At 44.1% G+C, this 15,895-nt stretch overlaps 1 protein-coding gene across 1 annotated transcript; it reads right to left on the reverse strand.

Annotated features, from left to right (window-relative positions):
* Positions 1–784: 784 nt before the first annotated feature.
* LOC134460497 (complement C1q-like protein 2) lies at positions 785–5,090 on the reverse strand. Its single transcript, XM_063212883.1, has 4 exons — positions 5,053–5,090; positions 2,340–2,465; positions 2,019–2,132; positions 785–1,068 (listed from the first exon to the last, which is right to left on the reverse strand). Exons 2-4 carry the CDS (start codon positions 2,437–2,439, stop codon positions 785–787), a joined length of 498 nt encoding a protein of 165 aa, XP_063068953.1. The 5' UTR covers positions 2,440–2,465; positions 5,053–5,090.
* Positions 5,091–15,895: the final 10,805 nt, after the last annotated feature.

A 15,895-nucleotide genomic window follows, 5' to 3' on the forward strand; every position in this document is an offset into this window, starting at 1 on the left:
GAGAAACTGATTTGACCATGTGCACAGGTAACACCAGGAAGTCACAATTGAACAAAGACTTTTGAGAATCATTATTCTGTTGTGAGAAATGTACAAAACCAATTGAGAAAAACTGTAAATGTTGCGAATGAGTATCCTGTTTTTGTTTTGTTATACAAACAGTTTCTTATCCCGCTTCTGTGCTGGTCTCATTTAATAAAGGCTATACCAATAACCACAATTATAATGCTGAGAATCCCCCAAAATATTACAGAGTAATAGACAGATAGTTTGCTGATGAGTGTTATATTTGTTGAAGACAGAAGGACAGTGAAATTGAGGTAGGCCTACAGAATTATCATGGACATCAGTAAATCAAATCTGAAAATGTAATCGGTTTTGCTTTAAGCCTAAATATGATATGATCAAAAGTACATGTACAGAGGCAGAACAATCACACACAGGGCCCCAGGGCAAGACAATGATATGGCCTGCCAAGGTCGCAATAGGGCCCCCACCACCAATACAAGAGAACCCTGGGCCCTAGGGCAAATGCTCTGCTTGTCCCCCCTATAGCTCCACCCCAGTGTACAGTAGGCTATATAGAAGGATAGATAGATAGATAGATAGATAGATAGATAGATAGATAGATAGATAGATAGATAGATAGATAGATAGATAGATAGATAGATAGATAGATAGATAGATAGATAGATAGATAGATAGATAGATAGATAGATAGATAGATAGATAGATAGATAGATAGATAGAAAACTTGTTTCTGTCTCGAGCCTGTTATGTTTCACTACAAAGCAAAGAGCAGAAACCCGCTGAAGGTGTTGTGCTTGTTGTTGGTTTCATAGAGACGTGAGCCCAACCACTGTTGCATTGAGATATTTTCTCCCGCCTCCAGCTGCAGAACCACCGAGTTGGTTGTCGTGTCAGTGGGATCTCCGCTCCCTTTCAAGTCATGAGACGTGAGCACCACATCACCGTTCCTGGTGAGAATGGCGCCGCTGTTGCGGCTGTTGGAGGCAAGGATGACGAAGGTAAAGAAGTAGACTCCCTTCACTGGAGCAGTGAAGTCTCCTATAGAAGCACAAGAAGTAAATGGTGAATGGACTCGATTTATATAGTGTCTTTCCACTTCGAGCACTCAAAGCGCTTTGTATTGTATGCCTCACATTCACCCATTCATAATCTCATTCACGCTCCAGTGGCAGTGGCTGCCATGCAAGGTACCACCCAGCCACCAGGAGCAACTTGGGATCTTGCTCAAGGATACATTGATTGGGTCAGGCTGAGCAGGACTCGATCCTGCAACCGAATGGCTCCTCTACCACCTCAGCTACCACTGCCACCACTACCGTAAAAACAAAGAAAAATGGATTCTGCTTCATTTCACTGTCCCTGTTGCATTATTTAGGTGCAGTTTGTATGTAAAATCATGTTTGTAACAGGGCCAGTTTTGTCAGACAAGGCAATTGCCTAGGGCCCCTCCAAACACTGTCCAGTGAAGGGGCCCCCAACAGTCCACCATAGTTAATACCAGCACAAATAGTTCAAGAGCACCCCATGTCTATAGCTCGAAGAGGTCCCCCTTTAGATGCGGACAAAAAAGGACCATACAATAGTATTATCATATTGGGTTACCTTGTCCTGTAAATGTATCATGGCATACTAATTTAACATGTTTACTTTAATAGTAAGTATTACACACAACGTGCATAATCTTAAAATAATAAAAGTTGTCAGTAGAAGTAATTACAATCATCAATGATATAGTGTCAATGCTCTGGCCAGGCCATGGTAGTTAAGAGCTAGCTGCTAATCAGCTCTCCTCACTTATGATTGTTTGGATTCAAACATTACTCTTTTTCTAAAGCTCTCTGTTTGTTCCCAGCTTTCAGGCCATACCACCAACTTATTCAACAAAGAAATCACAATCTGAATTTCATGTTTCTTGACTTTAATTCCTGACATGTTGTTGTTGTTGTTGTTGTTTTTGTATTAGTAGTTGTTGTTGTTGTTGTTTTTACCTGTTGTGGAGTTGTAAGCATTCCCAACATTGGTGAAGAGTCGTGTGTAACGCAAATGTGCTTCATCTCTTATTCCATTGGGAAGAGCTCCGGAGAAGGCTATCATTCCTTTCTCTATCATTGAAATGGCAACGCAAAAGACAATTAATTGTGACAATATTATTGCCCTCAATGATAATAATTATCATTACTATAGACCAAGCCCCAAACACACACACACACACACACACACACACACACACACACACACACACACACACACACACACACACACACACACACACACACACACACACACACACACACACACGCTTCCATTACCTTGCTTTGCTTTCAGTTCCACCACTTCGGCTTTGACTTTTGACAGTTCGTTTTTTGTGTCATGTAGTTGTTTACCATAAATCTGCCAGGCGGCCCGCATCTCTCTAATCTCAGCATCAGAACATGCTGTGTTTAAAAAAAATATTGAAAGCAGATGCAGACACAGTGGCGTAACGACACAGCAATAGGCCTGTAAGCAACATTATCTGTGTGGGCCCCATATAAAGTATAACACATGATAAAGGTCCAGGATAGGGCGACAGTTCCATCAATCGGCCTTCATAGTAGTATGATCACACATCACACACAGACAAATGGTGACAGCGCACCTTGAACGGAACCTTTGATGACAGCGCATCACCACATAAACCAAAACATGCTGACGGCACACCATGCATGTCCATGAAAACACATTTGGTATGCTGCACACATCCACGAAAACACGTAGGCATAAAACCCCGAAAAAATCAGACGAGCCAAACCTCAGTGTATTTGAGTGTATTTGAGTGCATTTAAAACGTTATCACTTTACACCTGCTAAGTGACCACACAGAAGCACGACAGACCAATCCAGGAACCCACTAAAACTAAGTTAGTCCTCCTATGTTGCCAAAATGAAACTCAAGAGACTAATTGTTAGTCTTTGAGACAGATATGCAGTCATTGCTATGCACAGTAGGCTCCTAATCATTCAAATACATTGACACTAACTGCAGGTTAACATTGTGTCTGAAATGTCTGTGAAACATTCACGCAAATGCATTATTATAACCAATCTATTTTCAAGCACCACCCCTTCCTTCAACGAATGTGCAGTAGCCTACTCCTCTGTCGTTTTGGCATATCTGCATTGAAATGCTATAGGCCTATATGGAGATTTTCCAAAGTCTTCATGAAGACATGTAAAAGCAGAACAAAGACGAGCACGGGTAGTAGGCCTACTGATTTTAAGCGCACGAAATTTGAAAAAAGAATGTTACATCATCCGTGTCCGTCTATACAGCACAATAACCATTTAGCCAAACACAATACAAAACGTGAGAGGCTTGTGACAACAATCGCACCAGGCAAAATAAACCCAACTCAGCATGCCACGGCCGGCAAAATTAACAACCAAATGTCCTTACCTTACCATAAAACGCTGTCTTGATCTCAGGGCTTCTCGCAATTATTCCACTTGACTTAAATCCACAGTTCAACACACGCAACGCGGCTAGCAAGTTGGATATGTGGCGTGCTAACATTGTTTTGCTTGTTCTTTCCCGTTTCACGTCTGCATCAAGGCTGTCGGGGAAATGTCCCATATCAGTCGGGTGCTCCCTCGTCGGTTTTTGAACCGGCCAGGTTGTCATCTTCTGTAAACGAGCTGTCACTGTCAGAGTCAGACCCCCTGCTTCTAGCACAACAAGGGGGCTAGATACCTTCACAGTCCCCCTCTGTCCATAGTTCTATTCTTGGTCGCAATCTTCACTGTAGCTAGCAGGAACAACGTCCACCTTTCCCTCTCCGGCTCTTTGAAAGGAGTTTACTTTCGGAAGTTTTTTTCGTTCTTCCAGCAGCTCCTCTTTCCGTTTTCTTTTTTGAAATCCGCTTCGGTGCTTCTTTTTGTTATCCATCGTCGCCAACACATTGTTAAAGTTTAGATAATATGATTTCTTTTTTGTCTAATGTGATGTGACGTCTTGCACGTTGCACCAAAGTTCTTCCTGTATGGACGCACGTCGGCTACGTAACATGTTAAAATTAGTTCATCATAACCCATAACCCATAATTCCAAGTCGTAATGTAAAAAATAAAAGACTCAAATACACCGTATTGTTAAGATATTTATTGCGGTTTGAAACATATTATATGACTGTATTTTTAAAGAACCGTCTAATGAACTAAACATAATTATTAGCACAATATTAATAGTGCCATGGCTTTGCCATTGGTGTCGTGTTTAAACGGCACACCATCATGTTGGACGGTGGCATCTGTTGTGATATAAATAGGGTCCGGTCAACGTCCTTTACTGAGATGGTTTGTTTGGGAAGTTTCTGCGTGTGCAGAGACGTACTAAACTTCAATACTGATGGGGGCCCACCAGGCGTCCGTGAAGGGGCCCTTGAAAGGTCGTGGGCCCATAAGCAACTGCAGTCGCTGCTTACCGGTAGTTAGGCCACTGAGCAGACATGAACTTAAATTACACAGCTGACACTTATCCAAATGTTTTTTTAGATAGACAGTATTTGGTGGATAGACAGTATTTTTATCGAATAAACCTACTAAAAGCCTAAATAGGAAATCTGCCATAAAAATGTTATCTGACCATTACAGAATCAGCGGACGACTACAGTAACTGTAGATCAGTTAGTCAGTGAAGTTAACTGTGGTAAGGAAAGTGGCAGGGATTGTTTTTTACTTCTACTATTACTTTCGACATCTCTGGGTATTGGTTACAGTCCCATGAGCAAAGTGGGGTATGGCGCCTTGCTCAAGGGCACTTAAGCTATGGATAAAGGTGTAATGAAAGGTAAGGTTGGGAGACTGTACATTTATATGTAGGTCAACATGAGAGAATACAGCACCAATACTGTAGTTATCAGAAGCACACTTATATGTACACTACGCACATTGCATTGTAGATGTGGACATATTCATCCATAGGAATTTACAGAAGATGGTGCAATTTAAGTTACAGCTTTGCAGAGGGTCAACAGAGAAAACTCACCTTCTGCAGGCAGAATTGTCCCAAGAGCAATGCAGAGGACAGCTAACACTGTATAATTTAAGAAACAAATGTATATAAACACAATTGTTTGATATGGAACAAAAATATGTACATGCAGGACAGCACAGCTTTAGGATAAAAAATAAATGTGAAAATATAATAAAATGAATGTGAGTTTTGAGATGATTGCCCAATGCAACTCACTGTATCGCCTTTGTCCATTGCCAGCCATGGTTGTGTGGCACTGATGAGGCCGAGGAGTGTGGCAATGGTCCTGCGCACCAGACATTTATAGTGTGTCTTTACTTCCTGATGCCATTGACAGTGGCAGCAGCAGCATGTAGATGCAGTTGACAGTGGCAGCAGCAGCATGTAGATAAAGCAAAGTACATAATGTACAGTTTTCTTAGAAAACACTTCCTCTTCCATCAGTAATAGGTATGCTGCATGACCTACAGTATGCAAACTACCTGCCAAGGTCATCAAACCTACATTGCATGCAAATGCTCAAAAACTGTTCCGACTGATGGACAGACGAAACGATACCAGTAGTGGCGCGGGTGATCACAATTAAAGATCAAAAATGCCCCACAGCATACCTCCATACAGGATTTTTTCCCCCAAAAGTTAAAAAAGGCATTCTAGACGTCATTCAAGACTAGGGTTCATTTCGGGTTCACCATTGTTATATCAATTTCTTGTGCAACTGCAACAGTGACACAGAAAATTGATAGAAATAATTGCATGCATTTTGTTGAGTATTTAATTTATAATGTAACCTCAGCACATTATTTCCCATCTTTGGATTTGGGACCTTTGGACCACTGGACCTTCAGAAATAATCTTGCTAAGGTTATATCATTTAACATTTAAACGAAATAAATACAATGATTTGCTTTATCACATTCTGTCTTTCTGGACTTTCTGGCCCATGGGCTCAGATGTGATGTAATAGGTTTCGAACAAAAATGGCATCTTTCAGGTTGAAACTTTTATTTTGACAAGCTTTCATAGCTCTATCTTCCCAATTCATAAAAGGGTTGTTATGATCGACTCCTGTCTCATGAAAGAGCCATGAATGCTTGACTGGTATGTGTAGTTTATGACTGCGCAAATGTTTTATGCACAGTACTCACCCATCAAGTAAAGTGTTACCCATTGCATTTCATTGTCCTTGACATTATTTATGTGGAGTTAACATGCCTCCTTGCATTGGCATGAACCCCATAGCCCATACAAGTAGGACCAGCACAAGGATGTCAAACTTATGCAGGGCTCAAGTCTGGCCCGCGGCGACATTTTATGTGGTCTGCAAGATCATATTTTAGGGCAGTCATGGGTGAGCGGTTAGGGCGTCAGACTTGCATCCCAGAGGTTGCCGGTTCGACTCCCGACCCGCCAGGTTGGTGGGGGGAGTAATCAACCAGTGCTCTCCCCCATCCTCCTCCATGACTGAGGTACCCTGAGCATGGTACCGTCCCACCGCACTGCTCCCCATGGGGCGCCACTGAGGGCTTCCCCCTTGCACGGGTGAGGCATAAATGCAATTTCGTTGTGTGCAGTGTTCACTTGTGTGCTGTGGAGTGCTGTGTCACAATGACAATGGGAGTTGGAGTTTCCCAATGGGCTTTCACTTTATATCAAATGTGTATTACAGTTGGCTAACACATTTAATATAGGCTATAGCTTAATATGATTGAAAGTGAATTTTGGTGTGTCACAGGAATATGAGTTGGCCTAGGCCAGAGAAACAGCTCAAACTCATATGCAACAGAATATGTGCATGCATACATATTTGCACTATGATGGGAATCTGGTTGTGAAATTTAAATCGCTTTTTAAAAAAAAATCAGTTTGTTGTTTCAGATTTTGATTTTGTCCCTCGGTCAATTTGAGTTTGACACCTCTGCAGTAGCATAATGATTCTGGAACACATAGACACTACTCTTTATCATTTAATGCAACAGTTCCTGCTTAGATGATGATCAACGAGTCAATGAGTTCATCACCTGAGTTCAATGAGTTCATCACCAATGAGGTCATCACCTGACATAGCCTACTGAACACACGGTTCAAGTTCCGCATACAACTTTGGTACTCTTGTCATAACACACTTGTGTTGTGAATGCTTACTTACACTTATCTATCTATCTACTTATCCTACTGCTATCTCAGCATCTTGTCATTTCCTTGAGTGTTTACATGTGATCTTTTGAGATTACCACAATCTTAACTTGTTTTTTTATGTTTACCTATTCTTTTAACTAGCAAAATGTAGGCCTACAGTTTCCTTTAAGTATTTAAGATTGTTGTTTTTGTGTGCTTTTTTTGATTGTTTCACTGCTAGTGTCTGTGTGCAGAGGATTCCCTTCTGTCTTCTTCCACTCAAACTCACTTTGATTTAATTCTCCAAATTGGCCTTTTTCCCACGGTGCAATGAGAAATGAGCACCATGCACTGTGTGTGTGTGTGTGTGTGTGTGTGTGTGTGTGTGTGTGTGTGTGTGTGTGTGTGTGTGTGTGTGTGTGTGTGTGTGTGTGTGTGTGTCTGTGTGTCTGTGTGTGTGTGTGTGCACGTACGTGTTTTTGCACATTTTGTGTGTGTGTGAGAGAGATAATAATAGCATGTCATATCCTCATACCATACATACAAATTGAATGTTTTTGCATCACATTTTTGCATCTTGCTTGTGTGTTTTTTTTTTTTGGACAAACAGGTCCTTGTCCCAGCTCTGTGTCTTTGTGCATTCCCATCAGTACAGTACAGAGAGAAGGCAAACCGTCTGTTAATCTTCCACATTTGAGGTTAACAGATTGTGGCTCAGAGAACACTGGTACACACACGTACACACCCATAGCACCCATAGCAGGAAATGATTTCATCCCTTGCAGAGATAGTCCCTTCTATATTCGGTATAATGGTTCCTGGTTAGATGAGATGGGTCACACGGAGATGTCACACCTCAAGTGTTATTGCATCACTTCGCTCTTGTTCCTTACACCACCAGCTACTACTTATGGAACACCTGTCTTTTTCTCTTTTTCATGTCTGAATGTCTGAATCATTGTTTTGTTTTATTTTGTTGTTGGTGATTGTTTCTCTGCTTGTCCTTGCATTTTCCTGGTTAAATAAAGGTTAAATTAAAAAAAAAAAAAAAGTCCTCTGTTGTCACTGGTCTATTTTTTGTGCAGAGGACTCGCAGTGCAATGAGAAATGAGCCCCATGCATAGAGAGTGTGAGTGTGAGTGTGTGTGTGTGTGTGTGTGTGTGTGTGTGTGTGTGTGTGTGTGTGTGTGTGTGTGTGTGTGTGTGTGTGTGTGTGTGTGTGTGTGTGTGTGTGTGTGTGTGTGTGTGTGTGTGTGTGTGTGTGTGTGTGTGTGTGTGTGTGTGTGTGTGTGTGTGTGTGTGTGTGTGTGTGTGTGTAGGTGTGTAGGTGTGCATGCGTGCATGCGGTGTGTGTGTGTGTACAGTATGTGCAAGTGTGCGGTTGTAATTGGGATAACAGCATATGACCGATTGTTGACCCCATTTGGCCATGCTTTTATCCCTAACATGGGCTTTGGGCATCCTTCCTCCATCCATCACACACACGCACGCCTGCACGCACGCACGCACGCACACACACACACACACACACACACACACACAGACACACACGCACACGCACACACACACACACACACACACACACACACACACACACACACACACACACACACACACACACACACACACACACACACACACACACACACACACACACACACACAGATGGTGGTACTGTACGTAGAGGAGAAGGGTTAGTGATGGCATGATTGGGGAGTATGTGGGTACGTGTGTGTCTGTGTGTGGGTACGTGTGTGTGTGTGTGTGTGTGTGGTGGGGAGCTTTGTGAAGTCCCTGGGTGTAGGGGAGAGATATACGGCGGGCTGCTCCCCGGCAGACAGCTTCCTCTTCTGACTTATGGGCGGCTTGGTGGCAGCCCCTCGAGCACCAGCGGCTCCCCCTGGGGACATGGAGGGGGAGTAGCGGGGAAAGAGATCGACAGAGGAGCTGGAGGAGTGGTGTGTGTGTGTGTGTGTGTGTGTGTGTGTGTGTGTGTGTGTGTGTGTGTGTGTGTGTGTGTGTGTGTGTGTGTGTGTGTGTGTGTGTGTGTGTGTGTGTGTGTGTGCGTGCGCGCGCGCGTGTGCGTACTGTAGTGGTATGTGTGCGTGTGTGTGTGTGTGTGCGTGCGTGCATGCGTGTGTGTGTCTGTGTGTACCAGGAGGAAGAGAGAGGGCCCCCATCCAGGAAGCTGTGTGATGGAGGCACTGTTTCATGTGAAGAGTTTTGCTAGCCTCCTGTGACTTGGAGCCAAAAGGTGAAAGGGACATGAAACTTCACAGCACTGCACCAAAGTCCGTCTGCACAAGTCCCTTCCCTTCACTTGGCGGCCATCTTGGCGACGCAGCTATTTTCGGGGAAGCTATTTCGGGCAGATATTTCTCTATATTTTTCAACTGAGCTTGCGCAGCATTTGCTTGCGAGATGATTGGGTCAAGGACTGGACAGCGCTGCTCAGTAGGCAACTGACTCTTTTTGCCCAATAAGGTAGGAGATGTGCAAGAACACACCATATAGGCAGAGATTCTTTAAGTATAGAGATATGCCAACATAATAGGTTTCTATGGGCACCTAACGTGACCAGGTTCCGGTCTGCCTAAAGGGGCGTGTCATAATGCTCCTAGCATTGAATAGAACAGTCCTCAGGTCTGCCTAGGTCTGCCTAAAGGGGGATTTCCCCCCCAATAATAGAACCCGGAAACAATGGGCCAATGGAACCTCTCTCTCTCTACTCTCTCTGATATAGGCGTTACAAATCACAGAGATGCAAATCAATCCTGCAATACAAGTCAAGTCAAGTCGGCTTTATATGCCCTGGTCATACAAAGAATTTGAAATTACGTTTCTTACCTCCCCTGCAGACATTGACATAGACTTTAGGTGTGGACATAGACAATTAGACATAGACAATTAGACCTAGACAGTAACTAAGCATACATTCCACCTAGAGTACCTATACAATACCCATAGACATATACAATACCTGTGTTTTCCAATTAATGTAGATTAAATGAAACATTTCCATGATACCCGCCGTTCTTATGAAGGTTTTTCTTTACTTATGAATTCTTTGACAACGGTCATCAAGCTTTTAGGGTGTATGCACAGTGACCTCAGAAGTCCATGTTCCTCCCCATCTACCCCCATTAGCCATGGAAACACAATAAACACACCAGTACACACCAGTGCAAACACACACACACACACACACACACACACACACACACACACACACACACACACACACACACACACACACACACACACACACACACACACACACACACACACACACACACACACACACACACACACACACACACACACACACACACACACACACACACACACACTTTACACACTTCACAGACACGGCAGTGCTCCAGTGTGTCCCCTTAGGCTTGTGTGTCAGAGTAGACAGCTCCCCCGCCGTCCCCCTGTGCCGCCCCCTGTCACCCTCTTCCTCTCGCACACACACTCCTCTGACTTACAGCATGCACTCTACTTCCCTTCTCTACACACACTCCTCTGACTTACAGCATGCACTCTACTTCCCTTCTCTACATCATCATCATCATCATCATCTTCTTCTTCTTCTTCTTTCTTCTTCTGTCTCTTTCTTCTTCTTCTTCTTCTCCTTCTTCTTCTTCTTCTTCTTCTTCTTCTTCTTCTTCTTCTTCTTCTTCTTCTTCTTCTTCTTCTTCTTCTTCTTCTTCTGTCCCTTCATTATCTCTCTCTTCTCTCTCATCTGTAAGTCTTCCTTTCATCCACCTCTTACAGCATGGTCTTCACCAGCCTTTATTCTCTCTTTCATTTGAACATTTTTTCTCTTTCTTCCTTCAGCTCTTTCTATTCCCTCTCTTTTTTTCTCTTTTATGTCCTCTCCCTCATGTCTATCTCTTCCTCTCATTCACCTCTCACAGCATGGTCTTCAGTAGCCGTTACTCTCTCTTTCCCCTCCTCCCTCTCGCCTCTCTACCTCTCCTCACTCTACTCCTTTTACTTTTCTTACTTTTCTTACTCTTCTTTTTCTTTCTACTTCTCTTCTTTTTCTTTCTACTTCTTTTTCTTTTTCTTTCTACTTCTCTGGTCATCTTTACCTCGTTTATGTCTACAATCTCTCACCTCTCTTCCTTTCCTCTTCACATTTTCCTTCTCCTCTTCTCTCACACACCTCCCTTTCCTCTTCTGTCTCTACCCTTTAACTTCATATCTTGTTATCTTCCTCCTCCTCCTCTCTCTCTCTCTCTCTCTCTCTCTCTCTCTCTCTCTCTCTCCTCTCTCTCTCTCTCTCCTCTCTCTCTCTCTCTCTCTCTCTCTCTCTCTCTCTCTCTCTCTCTCTCTCTCTCTCTCTCTCTCTCTCTTGTCTTCTCTCTGTGGTCTGCTGTCTGTCTTGTTAAGGGCCATCAAGGGAGACAGAACATATGAGGCCCTCCAAGGTCGACCCCTCTCTCTTTCACACACACACACACACACACGCGCGCACGCACGCACGCACGCACACACGCACGCACGCACGCACGCGCGCACGCACGCACGCACGCACACACACACACACACACACACAAAGCTTCCTCATGTAACACTGCATTGCCATGGCCTCTCCATTAATTTACGAGGGTGTGAATGTAAAATGGACCACAGTTTCCTTCTCTCTTTTCCTCTCCCCTTTTTAATCACTCCCTCTCCCCTACTTTCACCTTTCCATGGTTTTCAGTCTTTCTCTTTCCCTCTCTCTCCCTCCCTCCCTCCCTCTCTCTCTTTATATCTCTCTCTCTCCACTTTTGTAATGCCTCTATCTCTTTCTCTTTCTTTCTCTGATGCCTCCACCTCTCTCATTCTTCATCATCTACCTTGCTCTCCCTCTTCTTCTCTCTCACTTCTTTCCTCTCCTCCTCCTTCTCTCCTCCCCTGTGGTGTGAAAGGAAAGGGTGAGATTGATGCAGGAAACAAAGAGTCTGATAGGAGGTCCTGCTGCCTGATGAGGGGATGACCGCTCCAGAAACAAGTGTGTGAGCGAGAGAGACAGAGAGGGAGAGAGAGCATGGTACCGTCCCACCGCACTGCTCCCCATGGGGCGCTACTGAGGGCTGCCCCCTTGCACGGGTGAGGCATAAATACAATTTCGTTGTGTGCAGTGTGCAGTGTTCACTTGTCTGCTGTGGAGTGCTGTGTCACAATGACAATGGGAGTTGGAGTTTCCCAATGGGCTTAGAGAGAGGAAGAGAGAGAGAGAGAGGCAAAATATACGTTTTTATAGTTCCATTAAATGGCTCGCGCTCATAGCGGGTTGTGTGATTTTGCACACGTGACTGTGTGTTACTCAGATGAACCTGTTGACGTTGTCACAGTTTGCATGAATTCCCCAATGTTCAGTCCGATACAGTAAGAGATTATGTGCAGGAATAGGCACAGACAGGGAGAGAGAGAGAGAGAGAGAGAGAGATAGAGATAGAGAGAGAGAGAGAGAGAGAGAGAGAGAGAGAGAGAGAGAGAGAGAGAGAGAGAGAGAGAGAGAGAGAGAGATTGAGCACGAGAGATTGTTTTAATTAAACCACCTGACAGTTTCATTCATTAAGGTTTTTTCGGCATGTCTGGTCGCTGTGAGTGTGTAGCATCTGGCTGCATTCACCCTCGCTTGGCCCTTTATCACCCCTGTGTCTCAGAAAACTCAGGGTAATGTTTTTTTTCTGCCCTTGTTATCCAAAGGAAATTAAACGTCACTCATGAAATGTGTTAATGCTCCAAGGTGCAATACCGTATATTTATAACATAATGTTGTAACTCCCATCACCATCCTTTTCCCTCCCCTCCTCAAAATAAATAAATAAATAAATAAAACGAGGAAAATAAAATAAAATAAAATTCCAAGCTGTAGGTTTCCACCTGATACAGTTTCCTTAAGGGTGCAGTTTAAATGCGATGAAAATAAATAAAAACCTGATGTGAGAGAAACCGTATCCTCGGTCAGAATGTGTACTTTAAAGATGCAAGAAAATGTGTTGGCCAACCATAACCTGTGGATTTGTCAATGGGTTTGTGTCCAAATGAAACAGTAATTCCTGTTGGCCTCACCATCACTCACTGACCGCTGCTTCTGCTGACAAGCCCACACCCAACAGTCATGGATACACTCATGCACACAATGTATTATGTTTGCAGACACACACACACACACACACACACACATACATACATACACACACACACACACACACATACACACACACACACACACACACACACACACACACACACACACACACTGAGGGGGAGACACACACACACAGGTTTGGTGAACTACAGACTACTACCACAAACAAAAGTCTCAGACCCCCCCCCCCCAAACACACACACAAAAAAACACACACACACACACACACACACACACACACACACACACACACACACACACACACACACACACACACACACACACACACACACACACACACACACACACACACACACACACACTGAGGGGGAGACACACACACACAGGTTTGGTGAACTACAGACTACTACCACAAACAAAAGTCTCAGACACCCCCCCCCCACACACACACACAAACACACACACACACACACACACACACACACACACACACACACACACACACACACACACACACACACACACACACACACACACACACACACACACACACACACACACACAGAGGGAGACACATTTAAGCAAATAAACACATGTAAACGTATGCACTTGCACACACTGGTTTGGGGAACCACACACTATCACAAACAAAAGTCACAGACAAAGACTCCCAACTCCACCCACACACACTCACACCACACACACACACATTCCTACACCAAACCTATTGGATGACAGTGTATGATGACTCTGCCTTGTGTTTGAGCCAAGCAGGGCATGGAAATAATATTATTGAGTACATGTTATACTGTCATTACTCATAGTGATGAAGCACACAGTCAATCAACTTCTGTCACACACTCACACACTTTCACTCTCATACGCGCGCACACACACTCGCGCGCGCACACACACACACACACACACACACACACACACACACACACACACACACACACACACACACACACACACACACACACACACACACACACACACACACACACACACACACACACACACACACACACACACACACACACACACACACACACACACACACAGACACACACAGAAACGATGAGTTCTGCTTGAGTTCTGTTAAAGCCATGCCCTTGTGCCACCCTGATTTACACCACACACCATATTTCTTTGTGACGTGTGCATAAGCACACGTTCTCTCTCTCTCTGTCCTCTCTCTTCCACTCTTTCTTTCTATTCCTCTGCTTCTCTCTCTCTCTCTCTCTCTCTCTCTCTGGCAGTCTTGTTCTCTCTTCATCTCCTTCTTTATTACTGTACTCTCTGTCCCTTTCCTTCTTTCTCTCTGTCCCTCTCTTTAACCACCGCTCCCCCCTCCCTCTGTGTGTCTGGCAATCCATCTTGCTTGTTCATCCCTTTTTGCACTAAAACATGTGCACACACAACCTCTGAACTTTCTGACAGCCCCCTGTACACATGCAAACACATGTATACTGTATACACACAGCCAAAGTGACTTATAGATATGTACAGAGCATTGGTTACAGTCCCTGGAGCAATGTGCGATTAGTTGCCTTGCTCAAGGGCACTTAAGCAATGGATGGAGACGTAGGGAGAGTTACTTGTAAAAGTGGGATTTCAAAAACCTGTAACCCCCTGATCTTAAGACTGACTGCCCTAACCATTAGGCAACGGCTCTGTGTGAGAATGCTCTACATGCGCATATGCAGAAACCCGCACACCAGTTGATGCGTCATGGTTTCTGGGGTGATCATTTATGTGGTCCACATTGTCTGGACAATAAATGGGGCCCAGGGATTTCCTTTCAGTCACTCACACACATGCACACGCACACGCACGCACACACACACAAACACACACACACGCAAAGACACATTAAACACACACACACACACACACACACACACACACACACACACACACACACACACACACACACACACACACACACACACACACACACACACACACACACACACACACACAAAGACACACAAAGACACACAAAACACACAGAGACATACACACATGCACCGATGCACACATTGATGCAAACAATTACTTGTGCACAGACTCATAAACACATGTGCGCTCAGTCCTCTCTCTCACAAACAGATGTGCACACACACAGAGATGCACACAAACAGACAAAACCGACTTGGGCAGAGATTTATATCTGTATGGATGCATAATTAGGCTGCACTAGACTATTCTAAGCCATTCCTCATTCACCTCTCTCTTATGCCTGCCTGTCTGCCTGTCTGTTCCTCTCTATGCATAAGCTAAATTCACACACATCGCTACTAGTTACTCGTTCAATGAGTGAAGTCAATAGAATGTCTATGTGTTCCAGCGAAGCAAGGAGAGTACAAGCGATGCGATATGGGTGGATTCCGAGATAAAAATATTTGAACTTCGAGCAAAGCGAGTAAGCAAGTAACCAATGAGAATGCAAACCCGCAGGAACATTTAGCGTTTAACGTTCATTGAGCGTGTAACAAGAAGGCGAGTGAGCGAGAAGCGAGTTAACCACGTGAATGTAGTTGTAGACAGGTCTCATGGTTCTCTCTCTGTCCATCTGTCTGTCTGTCCCTCTCCCTTAATAGTTTTTTTTCTCTGTCTATT

This window comes from Engraulis encrasicolus, chromosome 13 (assembly GCF_034702125.1).
Source record: "Engraulis encrasicolus isolate BLACKSEA-1 chromosome 13, IST_EnEncr_1.0, whole genome shotgun sequence".
Classification (NCBI taxonomy): Eukaryota; Metazoa; Chordata; class Actinopteri; order Clupeiformes; family Engraulidae; genus Engraulis; species Engraulis encrasicolus.